The 15721-nt window shown below is 38.7% G+C and overlaps 2 protein-coding genes and 1 pseudogene across 11 annotated transcripts; 2 read left to right on the forward strand and 1 right to left on the reverse strand.

Moving 5' to 3' along the window:
• Window positions 1-71: 71 nt before the first annotated feature.
• Window positions 72-8675, forward strand: LOC147502402 (uncharacterized). Of its 9 annotated transcripts, none has more exons than XM_086607222.1 (5): window positions 72-355; window positions 1416-1527; window positions 1725-1793; window positions 6662-6807; window positions 8006-8675. In XM_086607222.1, exons 4-5 carry the CDS (start codon window positions 6688-6690, stop codon window positions 8474-8476), a joined length of 591 nt encoding a protein of 196 aa, XP_086463348.1. In that variant the 5' UTR covers window positions 72-355; window positions 1416-1527; window positions 1725-1793; window positions 6662-6687; the 3' UTR covers window positions 8477-8675. The 9 variants fall into 9 exon arrangements, with proteins under 9 accessions (XP_086463348.1, XP_086463344.1, XP_086463339.1 ...); XM_086607218.1 differs by having other exon boundaries at window positions 226-355; window positions 8000-8675; XM_086607213.1 differs by lacking the exons at window positions 72-355; window positions 1416-1527; window positions 1725-1793 and adding an exon at window positions 5940-6066 and having other exon boundaries at window positions 8000-8675.
• A 550-nt stretch (window positions 8676-9225) lies between these two features.
• On the reverse strand, window positions 9226-11164 carry LOC147502403 (SNW/SKI-interacting protein A pseudogene; annotated as a pseudogene). The gene has a single exon (XR_015219989.1). The product of XR_015219989.1 is annotated as an SNW/SKI-interacting protein A pseudogene (transcript).
• A 172-nt stretch (window positions 11165-11336) lies between these two features.
• On the forward strand, window positions 11337-15114 carry LOC147502404 (ferric reduction oxidase 2-like). The gene is given in 9 exon segments (XM_086607223.1): window positions 11337-11638; window positions 11845-11947; window positions 12296-12458; window positions 12461-12498; window positions 12614-12848; window positions 13213-13540; window positions 13653-13896; window positions 14000-14700; window positions 14788-15114. Coding segments are annotated over 9 exon segments (2124 nt in total). The 5' UTR covers window positions 11337-11466; the 3' UTR covers window positions 14928-15114.
• Window positions 15115-15721: the final 607 nt, after the last annotated feature.

The raw sequence follows: 15721 nt of genomic DNA on the forward strand, positions 1-15721 counted from the left end.
AAACCACTTCAAAAAATGATTGTTAATATGTCAAATTTGTTATTGTGATGAGTACTAATTTCTGCAAAGGTGTGTTTCTTGGTTTTCCGAATACTCGTTTTGGATTCTTCGAATGTTGATTCCCATGGTACATTTCATTTCATTCATTGGTTCTTCTCATAATCTCATCTGTACATTCAATGCCTGGTTTATCAACATGGCCTCCGTGCCTCATGCTATTGTCTTCTAGACAGGCCAAAAGGATGGATATTGTCATCATGAATACAAGCAACAGTAAGATTGTAGATTCTGGCGAAATTGTTCACATGTGTTCTGGTTCATTAATCAGAAGTCGACTCTATTGTCCCTTGGCACGGTAAGTTGTGGTGATCTACTTCCTTATTTTTTGTCTTTCTGCAATGCCTTTTGCATGTATGTAAACTATACTCACTTGTCTTTTTAGGAGTAACTTGTTTTGCGTTCCATATGTTTATACGCCTTTATTAGTAATGTGATTCAGTTGTTGATTAGCTTCTCTTAGTTATTAGTTAGCATCCTGATCATGTATTATGAGGATATAGTCTCAAATATACAAGTATGCTTTTACTACTTCATTAAAAATAGTGCATCTTTGTTGATATGTCAAAAAGGATTATTATCTTATAGGTTCTCTTATCTTCTCACACGAAACATATATCTTAGCAATTGAGATGCTCTTACGTTAAAAGGACAGGAAAAAACCGAAAGGAGGGGGATGTGAAAGAAAGTTGTTCTTTTTTAACTGGAGTCATTTATGGCCCAGGGGTTGGAGATATCGAGCCATTGGCCTACTGTAAGTGGTCAGTGATATTTACTGAAGAGGGATAAGTACCCTCTGGCCTGGGCAGTCAGTATTCGCTAGTCCCTCGAGATTGGAGTTGATTGTCTAACAAATCGGTAAACAGAGACGCAGACTAAACCACAGATTAATTAGCCGAGTCAATTGCTTCGAGGTTTCAAGTCAAACCCGACTTGCTGATAAACTCATTTTTCAAGGGTTTTTTTTTTTTTTTCTTTTAGTTCGATGGTACCAATTTCTGCGACTACGGGGATAGACTGCAAAGCTCTTCCTCTCTGTACTGCAGATTTCGCCTATAAATTGTCATTGATATAATCATAGAGATAAGATAATTTAGTGTTGCATATTGCTGTGGCAAAATTATATATCTGTATGCATGTTTGAATGTAATGGATTAGGCTAGATAGCATCTGGGATCTCTCTTGTGAACGGAGAACTTAATTTGTTGGGTAATCTTTTTCATGAATACTGTTTAGGATTCCATGAAATGTGCTGAATGGTTCTTTTTCTTAGTTATTGGACTCGCGTGTTTTATCATTTCCTGATATCTGCTTATTTCCTTCATGCTTATCATAATGATATGTATCTTCTTACTCAGGGTGCGTTGTGGATTTCAGAACCATTATGCTGCTATCAATATTTTGGGTTTTCTCAAGCATCTCTATTGGCTTAGCAGGGGCACCGATGTTGCATTAGTTGGCATTTTGAAGGTGAAGTTCTCAACCTCCAAGACTCCCAGGGAACTTCTTTCATGAAACCTCCCTCATTCTAACCTGTTCCCCCCACACACACACACACACACACACACACACACACACACACACACACACACACACACACACACACAAACAACTTCACAAGTTAATGCTACACTTAAGCTGATGTTAGAAGCCATTCATTTTGACAGACTCCATCAGAAATTATCTTCTTCCTTGATTGGCTTCTGAAATCTGCTTAAGGAGGACGAATCCATCAGGTATGATTCCCAAGTCTATTAACACCACATGCATATGTTATAGTGTTAGGGCATCTCCAATGGAGGGTGTAAAGCGTATAATGTGTGAAATTTACACCCCCAATTTCAAAAACACCCTTCCAGTGGAGGGTGTAAACCATATACAATAGTTATTAGTTGGTATGGTTTGGTGGAAATTTCCCTCTCGTCTTATTAATTATTAAGAAACCCGGATGTGGCTTGTAAAGTCGTTTAAGGGTTTAAGAAGTATGGACGTCACTTCAACTTTGGAGTTGTGATTTTCCATTTACGACGGCCCTTGCCCGCCGTTATTGCATTTTCCAAAATATTTAAAACATGGACCTGTGTTTAAGTGATGTGCTTTCTTTGGCAAATTTCAATTTTAAAAAACTTGCGACAGTTAAGGTTTTGTTTCCACACCACCATTGGAAGAGCCATGGGGTGTGTCTTTATGGACTTTAGAAATGAGTGTAAAATCCTAGTGGCACCTATGTGGAGGTGTAGATTTACACACCCCATTGGAGAGGCCCTTTGAACTTGTGGTGGAACCGTGGAAGAAGCTATGTGTGGCATGCCTGTACCCGGCTTCAGGTTTTTGTGCACGATCTCCACAAACTTAAGTATTCTTATGATATAAAATGAAGCAGTCTCATGGATTACTTGATTTACTTCCTGTTATGATATTATCTTCTAGGTTTTTAAAGTTGCATTTATTTATTTGCTTACATTTATTGTGATTTCATGGCATTGTACTCACTATCACATTGTACTCATTAATGATCTTCCTTGATGTAACTTGTTAAATATTTTTACAGTAAACTCAAACACTACAATCAAGTGGTTTTTTTATCCTTCTATTTTGGTCAATAAAGGGGGGGGGGGGGTTCCATTCGTGGGACAATTGCATATCTTTCTCGTTTTTGTTACCATCCGGCGACCACACATAACACTTTTTCTGGACATTCCATGTCCCATATAACTTTCCTTGATTGAGGAATTTCTGTGCCTGGAAAAAGCCATTAGGCATTGGTACCTGCACAAGGAAACTTGTGTGGGCGCACCCAATCTCGTTAGATTTCATTGGGATTGTGATGTGTTAACGTGAGGATTAACACCGTCATATTTCAGTGTTACCCAAAACAGTCTGTCACCCTCTTTTATTTTGGTAACTAAATCTCAGCCACTCCTTCCTCCTGTACTGTACTGCTACTAACATTTCTAATGAACAATCTAATTATACATGGTCGTCTTCTTCTATCACTTATCGTCTTCCGTTCGGTGATGCCGAGCAATCATTTTCTTCTATGACTTCTTGTGTTAAACTGTACACATGGTTGTACCTTTTATTTACTGAAATTCTACAGTCATGAAGATATGTAATGATCAGATTGAATCCTTTACTCATCAGAACTAGGACAACTACTATCAGGTGACGATAGTTCTGTCAAAAAAAAAAAAAAATTGACTATAAAAATAAAAGACTTCCTAAGCATGGGTTTATGACTGGTGGACATCAGTTGTACTTAGCTTGATAACATAGCAATGGAATATTAAGTGCCGGATATCAGTTGTACGTACTAGGAAGGCCTTGTGTAATACTAAGAAGATGAGGTAGTGCTACTTGTAGCTTACTAACCCGAACACGTATTCACTTAAATTATGATTTGCTATGTTGTCAAGCTTATTAGAAGATTATGAGGTACTTGCACTTGTAGATTTTCCACTCCACTTGCAGTTATAATTGTTAGGGGCAGAATTATATCTTCTTTTTATTTTTTTCTTAAGGAAGAAGATAAATAGTTCCAGGTAGAATTTTATCTTTGAGATTTAGTTACCAAAATAAAAGAGGGTGACAGGCTGTTTCTAGTAACACTGAAATATGACGGTGTTAATCCTCACGTTAACACATCACAATCCCAATGATATATGTTCGCTTAACACATCACGTTAACACAATCCTCACGGGTTTGGGTGTGCCCACACAAGTTTCCTTGTGTCTGTAACAACTTTTGGTATGTTCGCTTTTGATATAGCAATGTCAATGGGCCGAGCTGAGCACTGGATACGCGGACCTACTTTTTGATTAATAGGGCAGTGTATAATTACTGCCGAGCGTATCATTGAAAGTTTCAACAAAAAAACAAAATTCCGGTCCTGATGGCTAACATGAGAGACGTGTAAATAAAAGTAGTACTTGTTAGAACTGATGGACAGCTCCATTGGCTCACTCACCCATGCCGTTTATAAGTAGTAGAGATGATGGTGGACCAACTTATGGGCTTGATCGTGGTGACACTAGTGTGAAGGTAAATAGTTGTGAGGTGTGGTGCATTGAGAAAATTGTAACTAATAGCGTAAAAGAAAAGTGATGATATTTGGTGTGATATCTAAATAGCGTTACAGTTCGGTTATGTCGGTTCTTAATCCTAACACCCCGGCCATACCATGGAAAAGCATGGTTCACTAACTCACTCTCCATAGAACATCCTCTATTGGGCCTGTTTGGCAGTACGAATGGGCCAACCTGTAGATGGGTTATGGTACACTGTTCTGATTTTTCTGTTTGGTTTTTCTATATTGGATCTTATATTGTGGACTTTATGTTACTAATTGGTTGGTCCAACCCCAAAAGTGGGCATCCGAGTGATTAGCTACGATTCACTAACGTGTATAGTGGGAATGAGAAAAGAGAAAAACAAAACCATAAATTGTTCGTCTTCTTCACTCGTTCCTGGTCTCTCATTCGATCTTCACTCAGCCCATATAGTCTCCACTTTCAACTCCCAAATAATCTTCCATTTCCCCCTCTCTCCTTCTTCCCTTCTCTCCCTCCCAAGCAAACATCTCCTCTTTTCTCAAGTTTTCATGCTCTTCCCTTTGATATGGTTTTTATCATCAACTCTATAATACCAAGAGACCTTTCAAACATTGTCTTCTAGTAATGGCTAAAACCATTTTCGCTCAAGGACATTTAGAAACCCCATGATTTAGATAATCAAAGAAAAGAGGATATATGTCAATAATCAAAGAAAAAAAGAGGATTTTTTTTTTTTTTTGAGAATTCATTTTGAATTGACAATTTCCTGCGAAGTTATAGTTGGTTATAATATAATCAAGAACTTCCCCTTGCCAAAGTCCACAAACAATATGGATGTTGTTTGTGGATTTTGAATTTTGTTGCTGTCAGTTTTTTTCATTATCAGTAAATGTTATAAGTTCCAACCAAACATTCATGCAAGCTACTTGTATGACAGCACAACTGTGCAAATGACAACCAAACACTTGTTGGACTAATTGTTATAGGGTGCCATTCAGTAGACTTTGGTGACCTAAACACGTTGAACTACTACCGAAAGTTTTGGTGCCAAAAATAAGAACCACCCAAAGGCTTGAACCTTGTTTTTTTTGGATAAGAAAAGGCTATAAGTCTATAACACGAATGTTTCTTCTGGGTCTAAAATCTGGGCTTGGGCCTTTTCAAGTAAAGGAGGAAGAGGTGTTGTAAGTAAGCAGTTCCTGTTTACTATTACAGCTGTTCGGGTGCAGCCTTTGAGTTTGTTGGACAAAAGGCCCACTGCACCCTTAAGAAGATAACAGCATGTGAGCTTTTCTGTGCAACCTCCAAGCATCTCACATCACTATCAAAGTGTTAAAACTAGGGCACACGTGTAGGAACATTAGGGTTTTGAATTTGATCCAAAACTCAAGTATTATTACTGTAGTAGCGTAGTATTCAGTCGCTCTCTAATCTCTATGAAGTGATCTAGTAAGCGATAAATTGGGGGAATAGGGATAAGTATCGGCATCTATAGTCTTAATTCCTCTTTCCAGAAGATTTAACCTAATCACCAAGTTGAATACTTAAATTGTCTTATTCCTAGTTAGTAGACCCCGTTCAACTAAACATGTTTTATGGTTATGGTTCATCGTAAAATTAAAATCAATCCAATAATGCCTAATAAATGTGCTGCACATGCAATAAATTTGACAAATATGTTTAGAGATATATATTACTTATTACGACTATGAAGGTAAATAATAAATATATTTTTGAGACTACTTAAGGTTAGAAAGCTCCCGGTCCCTGGACCCGCAGATACCTTCTCCTTTGGATTTTGGAAGTTGGTAATCATTAGCAAATCTAGGCCGTATACTTTGATGATGGGATTAGTTTACCTGAGCTTAATTAACCCCCACTTGCTAAAAAAATCTCTAATTTTATACGGGCAGCTAACGCAAGGAACCAAACGCCTGCCCAAGAGTTCTCGTAAAGGTTAGTGAATAATCACGGGCAGCTTCTCAGTAAAGCTCGCACTACACTGACCACTCTCTCTCTCTCTCTCTACTCTCGCAAAAATAAATTGTTCTGTCTCAACGAATCTATATCTACTATCGAGATCCAACGGTCTAAAATGAAAGGGGCTTTTGATGCTTGTTTCTTCATGTTTTAGTCCTCAATTTCTTTAGATCTACTCTCTTTATCTCCCAGATCTTCAGCTCAGGTACACTTTTCTTCTCCATAACTCACAATTGTACTAGAATTCTACTTTTTCATAGAGACACTTCACTTTTCTCTCAATTCCGTTTCTTTTCTTACATTTCTTCTTTTTCTTTGTTTCCGGGGAGGCTACTTGTGTTTTCCGTCATAAAGTTTCAATATTTTGCACTAAAACAATAGATTTCGGCAAGATTCTTTATAAATCGGTCGTTTGTTTGTCTTCTTGCGTTAAAAATATACTTTTTTATTTCTCTTTCCATGTTCAGCTTTTTTCCACAAACAGGAATGAAAACTTTTTATTAATTTCCGCGTTTGAGATCTAACGGGGAAAATATCTAACGGTTGTTTGTTTTACTTAGGTTGTTTTCAGGCGAAGAAGAGATTTCAACCTTACAAATGGAAACTAAAGAAGCTTCGATGTTGCTGGTCAACTATGGTACTACACTAAAGTGCGCCGCTGATATTCTAGCTAGTTTGCTAACTTCAACTATGGTCAATTCTCAACTTTCAGCTCAAGTGAGTTTTTCTTTATTAAACATTTAAACGTGATTATATTCAAGATGGCATGTAGTTCTTAACTGGTTATTCTTCAGTTTTAATTTACTCCGAAAACAAACACTGGTTTTAGGGTGCTAGCTAACTTGCACCGATTTAGTTGGCTTGACGTAACGAATAGTGGAACTCAAAATGAAATATAAAATGCGATTTTGGGCAACTCTCAAGTCCTGGTAGTTGATTGTGGGACCCAAATTTTGGAATACTGATCTTATTTTATGCGGTCAATGGTTTGGTGGTTTAAAGGCAAAGTCAAGGGAGCATAATAGAATAGAATAGAAGTGAGATATTCGAATATTCGCCTTTGGGGTGTAATAATTGGGCCTTGTAGTTGGCCCATTGGATTTATTCGTGTGTTTTGGGCCGGACCTGGAGTCTGAGCCCAGGTGAGTCCATTGGGCCCTTAGTTTATGGGCTTTGTAAGGTCCATGATTTGCTTTTGGGCTGTTAATGGGCCTGATTATGTAGGATAGGACAAGTGCAGTTCAATGCTTTGAGGTGTAGGCAAAGGCTGGCAAACTTAACGTCCTAATATTCGAATAGGAATTGTTCTAAATTATCTTCTCTTGTCAGCAAATGGTAGTGCGGTGGCGGTATAGGATATGATAGTATGACACTAAACATTTGTCGTCCTTTGATCATTTAGATGTTATACACACAAAAGACTAGAATGGTAATGTCCTTTAATCATTGATTTGACTCATTATAAGTGCTGATCACATGTAATATTTTTGTGCTTAGAAGGCAAAGAGAGATATCCCAAATCAAGGAATACTGCAGTTCATAAAGAGGTTAACAAATTTGAATGTTCGGGCAACAACACAACATGTCCTCCTAGTACCCTTTTGTACCCAGTGTCGAACTACTTAAACAAGGTTTCCTGTTTTCTTCCTTCCTTTAGAGCCCCATTGAAAATACTGATGTGTATATTAGACTATTAGTTAGAATCATTTTGTATTCACCATAAAAAAAAAAGAATCATTTTGTATGTTAGTCAGACTTGTGTGATGTTTCAGGTAGCGTTCTAGCATTGCTGCAACAGTTTTACATATCTACTGATTATTCTGCACGTTCTTTCACTGTACACTGATAGCATATTCTTTGTTGATTGGTTTCTTTTTCCTGATCGGTATTAACTTTTTCTGTTGAATAGTTTCAGAATCCTTTTGGATTGTTGGTAGCAACCAAATCTGGAAGCCAAGGTGGCTGTCAGAACCGAAGTAATCCCAAGCCTGTTGATGCGGACGAGGAGGACGGAGATGATGATGACGATGAAGATGGTGAAGGTGGTTTTGGAGAAGGCGAAGAGGAACTGTCGTCAGAAGATGGGGGCTATGGCAGCAAACCCAACAGTAACAACAATAATTCTAAGAAAGAACCTGAAGGTGGAGCTGATGCTGGTGCTGGTGCTGGTGCGGGAGGGGAAGAAAATGGTGAGGAAGAAGAGGAAGATGATGATGCTGAGGACCAGGATGACGATGATGACGACGACGACGATGATGACGATGATGGCGGGGACGAGGAAGAAGATGAAGAAGGCGTAGAGGAAGATGACGAGCCCGATAACGAAGATGAAGAGGAGGACGAGGAAGAAGAGGCTCTCCAGCCACCTAAGAAGAGAAAGAAGTGAATGGAAGATCAGGGAATCAAATGAAGGGACCCTAACTTTTACGTGATTAGAGCTTTAATGAGGGATCTGTGTAAGACAATTTCATATTAGGTCATTATTGTCTTTTCTTTTAACATGTACTAGAGAAATCTAAACTTTTTAAACAATGCTGAGCAAATGTGGTTTTGATAATCAATGTGTTTCTAGGAATTTTAGACAACTTTTGTCTAAGAATGCTATGCAAGTATTTGTATTGTTTAATTTCGTCTGGTTATTTGATGTGCCAAGTGCCAACAGTCTCTTCTTTTCCAAGAGAAGTCCCAGTCCGTACATGACCCAACTACTTTACGGGTAACTGCGATAAAACCTGATTGTCAGTTAATATATAATTTCCTTGCTACGTTTCATCATATATAAGGATGATCCTAACAATTTGCAATTTTTGTTACAAAGTAGTTGACGATAATAAGAGTCTGCGTGTACGCCATTACCATTGTCTGTGTTCTGTTGCTCTTAACTGCTCTAAAAGTTTTGAAGTAGAAATAAGCTCGCACTGGATCCAGGTTCAAACAGCGGCGTCCATATATTGCAACTTCTCAGTTACAATCCTACCTCGCTCCAAATCTGTAGTGTGGAAAAATAAACGATATGCTACTAGAATGCCGTTAAGGAATAAAAAAATGCTTAGGATATTTAACAATGCGCAAATTCAATGCCTAACGCAACCATTAATTATCACTGGACATCACACTTGAACTGCAGCAACTAGAAAACGGAAGGGTGTGATCAGAAAATGGAAACATACGTGATAATGATACGAGATTAATTCTGCCCTACACAACCACAATAATCCGAGTGGAAATTAAGGGGGAGTACATTAAAGAGCTAAGTGTTCCTTCAAATATTAAAGCATAAAAAATTTGGATCCTCCATCACCCAGCACTTGCTTTAAAGACCCAACCTCGTCTGTTGCTTACTTGCCTTTCATCACCTTTGTCCACAAGTGATCCAATTCAAATGGATCAGGTTCTATCTCAAACTCAATCGGTTTTTCTCTTGGACCTGCCGTCTCATTAGCACCAGCAAATCCCTTGTCAGGCTTAAACCTGTCTGTCTTAAGAACCCTGTTCAGCTGCTCATCTTCACCTCCATACATATCAGTGTCAGTGTCTTTCTTTGGCTTGTAAATGCTATCCAAAGTAGATTTTGCAGTACATAGCTTTTTACCATAGACATTATACTGATCATCAGCGGCAAATCCAGAGTCCATTCCTTTCTCTTGGTTAAATAGCCTTTGGTCATACATTACCTCTCCCCCACGTCCTGCTCCAGTATTAGCCATCCCTAGCGCAACCTTCTCACTAATATCTCTATCCCTATCCCTTGTAATCTTGCTCTTCTTCCCCATTGCCACATCCTTGGCCTCCAACCTTCTCTCCCTTTTCCTCTCAGTTCGTCTCTCTCCACGAACCTTTTCACGCACTAAACGTTCTTCCCTTGTCTCGTTCTCCCTCTTACTTCCTATCATTGTTTGATCGTCTAGCTTCATCATCATGTTGCTCTCAGCTGTAATGATAAAAGAGGGAGGGGGTGCCCGTCCACTCCCTTCAGACCGAGCTTTCTGTGCCAGTGCTTGCAATTCCTGTTCCCTCCTATCCTTCTCCTTCATCAATATTTCTTTTTGAAGTTTTGACCTCATTGCAACAGCTTCTCTTGACTTTCGTTCCGCTACATACAATGCTTCCTGCACCTTTGCAAAATTATCATTAATCTGAACTTCTTGCAAACCCCTTCCATCTGCAACCAGACGATTCTCCAAAAGGATAGTATAACCTTTAGGATTCTTCCAATTCGATATACAAGGTGTGATTTTCCAACCCTGCTTATCTTTCACTGCCACAGGACGAGGAGGAGAGTGCATGACCGGAACAGGTGGCGAACCAGATGGCTTTGGTACTTTCTTATGCTTGAACTTTGCTGGCTCAAGCGGATCCACAAGCATCTCTGTCATCCTAATTATACGCTCCTTTGCACCAGAATTATGATCAGCTGACCGCTGTGATGGAGTATATTTAATATACGAGGAATTACATGACCGTGAAGGTACATTAAGCCGACTAACAAGAATTTTCTCAATAGCAGCTTTTGTCTTCTGCGTGGTGTCTGCTATTTCCTCCTCCTGCTCGTCATAGCCATCCTCAAACAAAATCTTAGGGACAAGATCTCTATACTGAGAGTAAACAATCTTGGAAGCATTTTCACCTTGCTTAACAATGGAATCATACACAATATTTCCCTCCGAATCATATGCCAAGGCTAAAATATTCACTCCCAATTTGGTCTTATCGCCTTTGCGACCAAAACCCAAACCCAAAGGGTATTGGACAACATGAATCTCAGGAAAGGCACCTCCATCCCCGAAATCTTTGGGCTTTCGAGGAATAAAACCGGCACGTTGGAGATAAGGTAAAACTGATTTAAACACAATTACAGAAGCAGAACGATCAGATTTAGATACAGGAAAACGTTGTTTCAACCATGCATCATCATTAGTGTGGTCATGATTATTTGTTGTTTCTGTTGATTTAACTGGTGGAGTATTCAGATTAACCATGATTTAACTGGTGCAAAAGTTTGAACCGAAGAAAAAACAAGACCAGTACAACTTACTTAAACCCGCAATTGAGGTTTCGCCGCTCTGGATGGCAGTGTTTAGGAAACTGGAGCGAAACTAAACTTTGATTTCGACTTATATAGAGTTCAACAACCGACTCAAGGGCCGGTGTTCTAGTCGAATTCCTAAACGGGCCGAGTCCAAGTTATAGTCCAAGTCCAAGTCCAGATCCTATTAGCCACTCTCACAGTCTCATTCATCAACAACGTGTGGATACAATTGCAAAGTAGCATGCATGTACGACTTATTAGTTCTGACTTTACAGACAATAAATGCTCTTGATTGTTGAAAGTACCACTGTACAGAATCCCCAATCATTAAGACATATATCACAATCATGGTCTCAATATTGATGAAGAAGATAATAAAAGCACTGATAATGCTTCTGATTGTTGTACTTTTTCTTGGGACTATGATGTTATGGGTCGTAATGCCAACCAAAACTAACTGGGATATATGGTCGCCTAGAATACGGGCTAAGACTATGTCTACATTCTTCGGAATACAAGGTTTGCTTTTATTCACTTCTTAGTTAAGTCTTAAACAATCAAATTAGAGTGTTAGACTGACTGACACAATTGCGATAATTTTGTTGTGTTCATGGGAAAAGACGGACAGAATTTGCAAACTTTACATAGTTCAGTGGCTGTCCATTAGTACTCTAATTGATAGTTGATGTTTATGTTTATGTAATTGTTAAATATTATGTATGTAGGGGCAACACTTTTGGTGTATACGTCTCCTATGCTCTTCATAGCGGTTCTAGGTTGTGTGTATCTTCATTTGGAAAAGAAATGTGAAGATAATCATTCTAAAAGGTACGTCATGTTCTTGGGATCTCAACAGTGAAATTAAGTTGATTAACTAGCTTTACCAAAAAGAAGAAAAATAGTATTAAGGTTGTTAGTTATTAATTCTGATGTTCTGTACTTCTGTGTGCATAATTATCCGTAAGGATGGATATCAAGAAATCCATCTCAAATCGAGTAATCGCACATAGATTTTCAATATGTTATTTAGCCTCAGGATTTTGGGACTTGGGAGCATCATATATGATCCCTGGTAAATGGGACCTAGTGAGTAATGACTAACTAATGTTATTTGTTAGTTTTTCTCTGTTTTGTAACTCCAAATGGACTGATTCCTGTGCGGTATTCTCTTGTTAGCATCCGAGGTGGAAAAAATGGTTTACTTTCATGGAAGCGCCCAATCCTTGTGAATAATCCACTGGGGATAATTTCTTGGACAGAACTGGTCCTCATCACGATGTTCATTGCGCTCTTGGTATGGTTTTTTGTTAGTTACTTACAGATAGGATTCTCACGGATCGCGCACCGCAATTGGCTGCTGAAAAGTCCGGGGAAAAAGTGTAAGAAGATGGTCCATTCCACTGATTCCAGTAACAACCCTCAGTGTGCTTGAATGATATACCACAGGAATAAATATCATTGATCTGTATGACTTTGCTGCATATATTTTTGCAGGTGGGAAGCTAAGTTAGGCACTGCAGCTCTAATGCTAGGCCTTGTTGGCAACATATGTCTGGCCTTTCTCTTCTTCCCTGTAACACGAGGATCGTCCATGTTACCGCTTGTGGGACTTACTTCTGAAGCCAGCATCAAGTACCATATCTGGCTCGGGCACATAGCAATGACATTATTCTCGGCACATGGTCTATGTTACATCATATACTGGATAGTAACTGGTCAAACTTCAGAGGTAAATCAAGGAAAAAGAAATGGAAACATAGTTACTTATATTTGAGCTAATTTGAGTCATGACAGTTATATTGATTATGGACCGACTTCTTCTACCCAAAACAAGTATCATTAGTCTTCGGGAACACCTTTTATGTGTGTGTTCCTCATTAGAACTCTGACAATGTTTCATCTTTGGATCCTCCGGCTAGAACTTAACAGCAGTTTCCCTGTTGTTAAAAATGATTCAAGCTGATAGAATATAATGTACCGCATTTCAAACTCGATTGGACGTACTCTGACTACCACAATCCTGCAAACCCAGTTTCTGAGGTTTTAGAACACCACATACAGCTCCTGAATTAGTGGTATCTATTGTATTTCAGATGCTTAAATGGGATAAAGTTTCAATATCAAATGTAGCAGGAGAGCTGTCATTGTTCTTTGGACTAGCCATGTGGGCAACAAGCTTCCCTCTCATAAGACGAAAGATGTTTGAGATCTTCTTCTACACTCATAACTTATACTCCCTCTTCCTCATTTTCTTTATCTTACATGTTGGGATCTCGTACTCTTGCATTATGCTTCCGGGCCTGTATCTCTTCTTAATTGATCGGTATCTGCGATTCTTACAATCACGACAAAATGTTCGACTGCTTTCTTCCCGTGTTTTACCTTGTGAAACTATTGAGCTGAATTTCTCTAAGAGCACAGGTAATTCTGCAACTACAGAATAGGCAGCATCGGCAGTGAAATTTGAACTGTTCTCCATATAATAAACAGTCTCTAACACTAAGCTGTCCCAAAATTGCCTATCATGTTTCAGGTCTGGAATATAGTCCCACCAGCATCATGTTCATTAATGTGCCTAGCATCTCTAAGCTGCAATGGCACCCTTTTACTATAACCTCCAACAGTAATTTGGAGCCAGATAAGCTAAGTGTTGTCATCAAAAGGGAAGGAACTTGGTCCCAAAAGCTTTACCAGATGCTGTCATCTCCCTCATCAATCGAGCAACTTAATGTAGCAGTTGAAGGACCTTATGGACCTGCTTCGACTCATTTTCTAAGGTTTGCATACTAACTAAAAGTAGTACACATGCTTGGTTTTCTGTGAGTAACTAACGCAAATGTATAATCATAAGGATTAACCCTAGTTATAACATCGGCCCAGGCACGATACTCTTGTGATGATGAGTGGCGGCAGTGGCATCACTCCTTTCATCTCGATAATTCGTGAGCTGATCTTCACGAGCACCAGAATGAATGGGAAAACGCCGAGAATCCTGTTAGTATGTGCCTTCAAGACGTCTGCATATCTGACCATGTTAGACCTCCTCCTCCCTGTATCTGGAAACCCTTTGGACATGTCTCATGTACAATTACAAATTGAAGCTTATGTTACTAGAGAGAAACAACAAAATATCTCCATCGACAAAATGAATCTCCTTAGCACTATATGGTTCAAGCCCAATGCATCAGACAGTCCCATTTATGCGATACTTGGACACAGTAACTGGCTCTGCCTTGGCGCTATAATCACTTCTTCGTTTGTTATTTTCCTTATTATATTGGGCATTCTCACTCGTTTTTACATATATCCTATCGACCATAACACCTACGAGATCTACCCCTACTCCTCGAGGAATGTTCTCAACATGTTATTTCTATGTGTATGCATAGCCATCACAGCTAGTGCGGTAGTTTTTATGAACAAACAAAATGCCATAGAAGCTGCCAAGCAGATCCAGAACACAGATGTACCATCACAAGGGTCATGGTTCCACAATGCCGACGGAGAGTTGGAAAGCCTCCCCAAGCAATCCCTTCTGCAGGCAACCAGTGTGCACTATGGCTCAAGACCTGATCTAAAAAGTACTAGTCCATCCATCTTTTCTCTGCTCCTTTTACAGCTAAAATGAAACTCTTTGTGCTTACACTTAATTCTTTTTTCCCTTGCAGATGTTCTACTTAATTGTGAAGGAACAAATATTGGTGTTATGGTGTGTGGGCCGAGGAAGATGAGACATGAAGTTGCAACCATTTGCTCATCTGGTTTGGCTGATAACCTTCACTTTGAATCAATCAGCTTTAACTGGTGATGTTGTACGTATAGATGGAAGGCTGTCATGCCCTCCAATGTTTGTTCAATGCAATATCTTGACTGCAGTATTTCTATTTGCAGCATACATCAAGACTTGTAAATATATATGAAAAAATACAGATTATGTTGTTTTTATTATATTTATATTTATATAATATGATAACTAAGATAGTTTTTCCTTTTCATGCCCACCTCCAGACTTATTGAATGTTATCTTATTAAAAATGATACGAAGATCATATAGGAGAAGGTTCCTCTTCAGAATATGATTAGTAATTCTAGATACAGTTCTTGGTGTGTTTTGCGCATGTCAGCAAGTGCGCTAAATGGGGTATGCGTATGCACGATACCTGCACCCAAGACAGAACGTGTTGCTACTTGCTAAAACTTGGACTTTGTTGCCTGATTCACTAATAAGTAATTCATCTCCAAACGGAGAATCGTGCCCAATTACATCTCTCAATCTAACTAGCATACTCTCGATTTCTTGTTTCAATGCCGAACTTATTGTAGCATCCAAATAAGGTGCATCCATACAACTCACCCCGAATAATCGGCGATTAAATAGGTTATATCAGATGTGCTAGAAAATTTGTTTCACTAAATATATTTTCAAAATCTTTAGTTTTGGTGAATTATCTTTGTATTCCTATTATTTTGTATTTGTACATTAGAAAAAATTATTTTCCATTTTGTTTTTTTTTTTTTTTTGGTCAAAAGCAACTAGGGAGTAGTGGTTGTGGTTTATTTTCTACGGCATTGGAGAAAACCATTCAAAGGCGGCTAGAAAGT

The sequence above is a fragment of the Coptis chinensis genome, chromosome 4 (genome assembly GCF_015680905.1).
Source record: "Coptis chinensis isolate HL-2020 chromosome 4, ASM1568090v1, whole genome shotgun sequence".
In the NCBI taxonomy this organism is placed as follows: Eukaryota; Viridiplantae; Streptophyta; class Magnoliopsida; order Ranunculales; family Ranunculaceae; genus Coptis; species Coptis chinensis.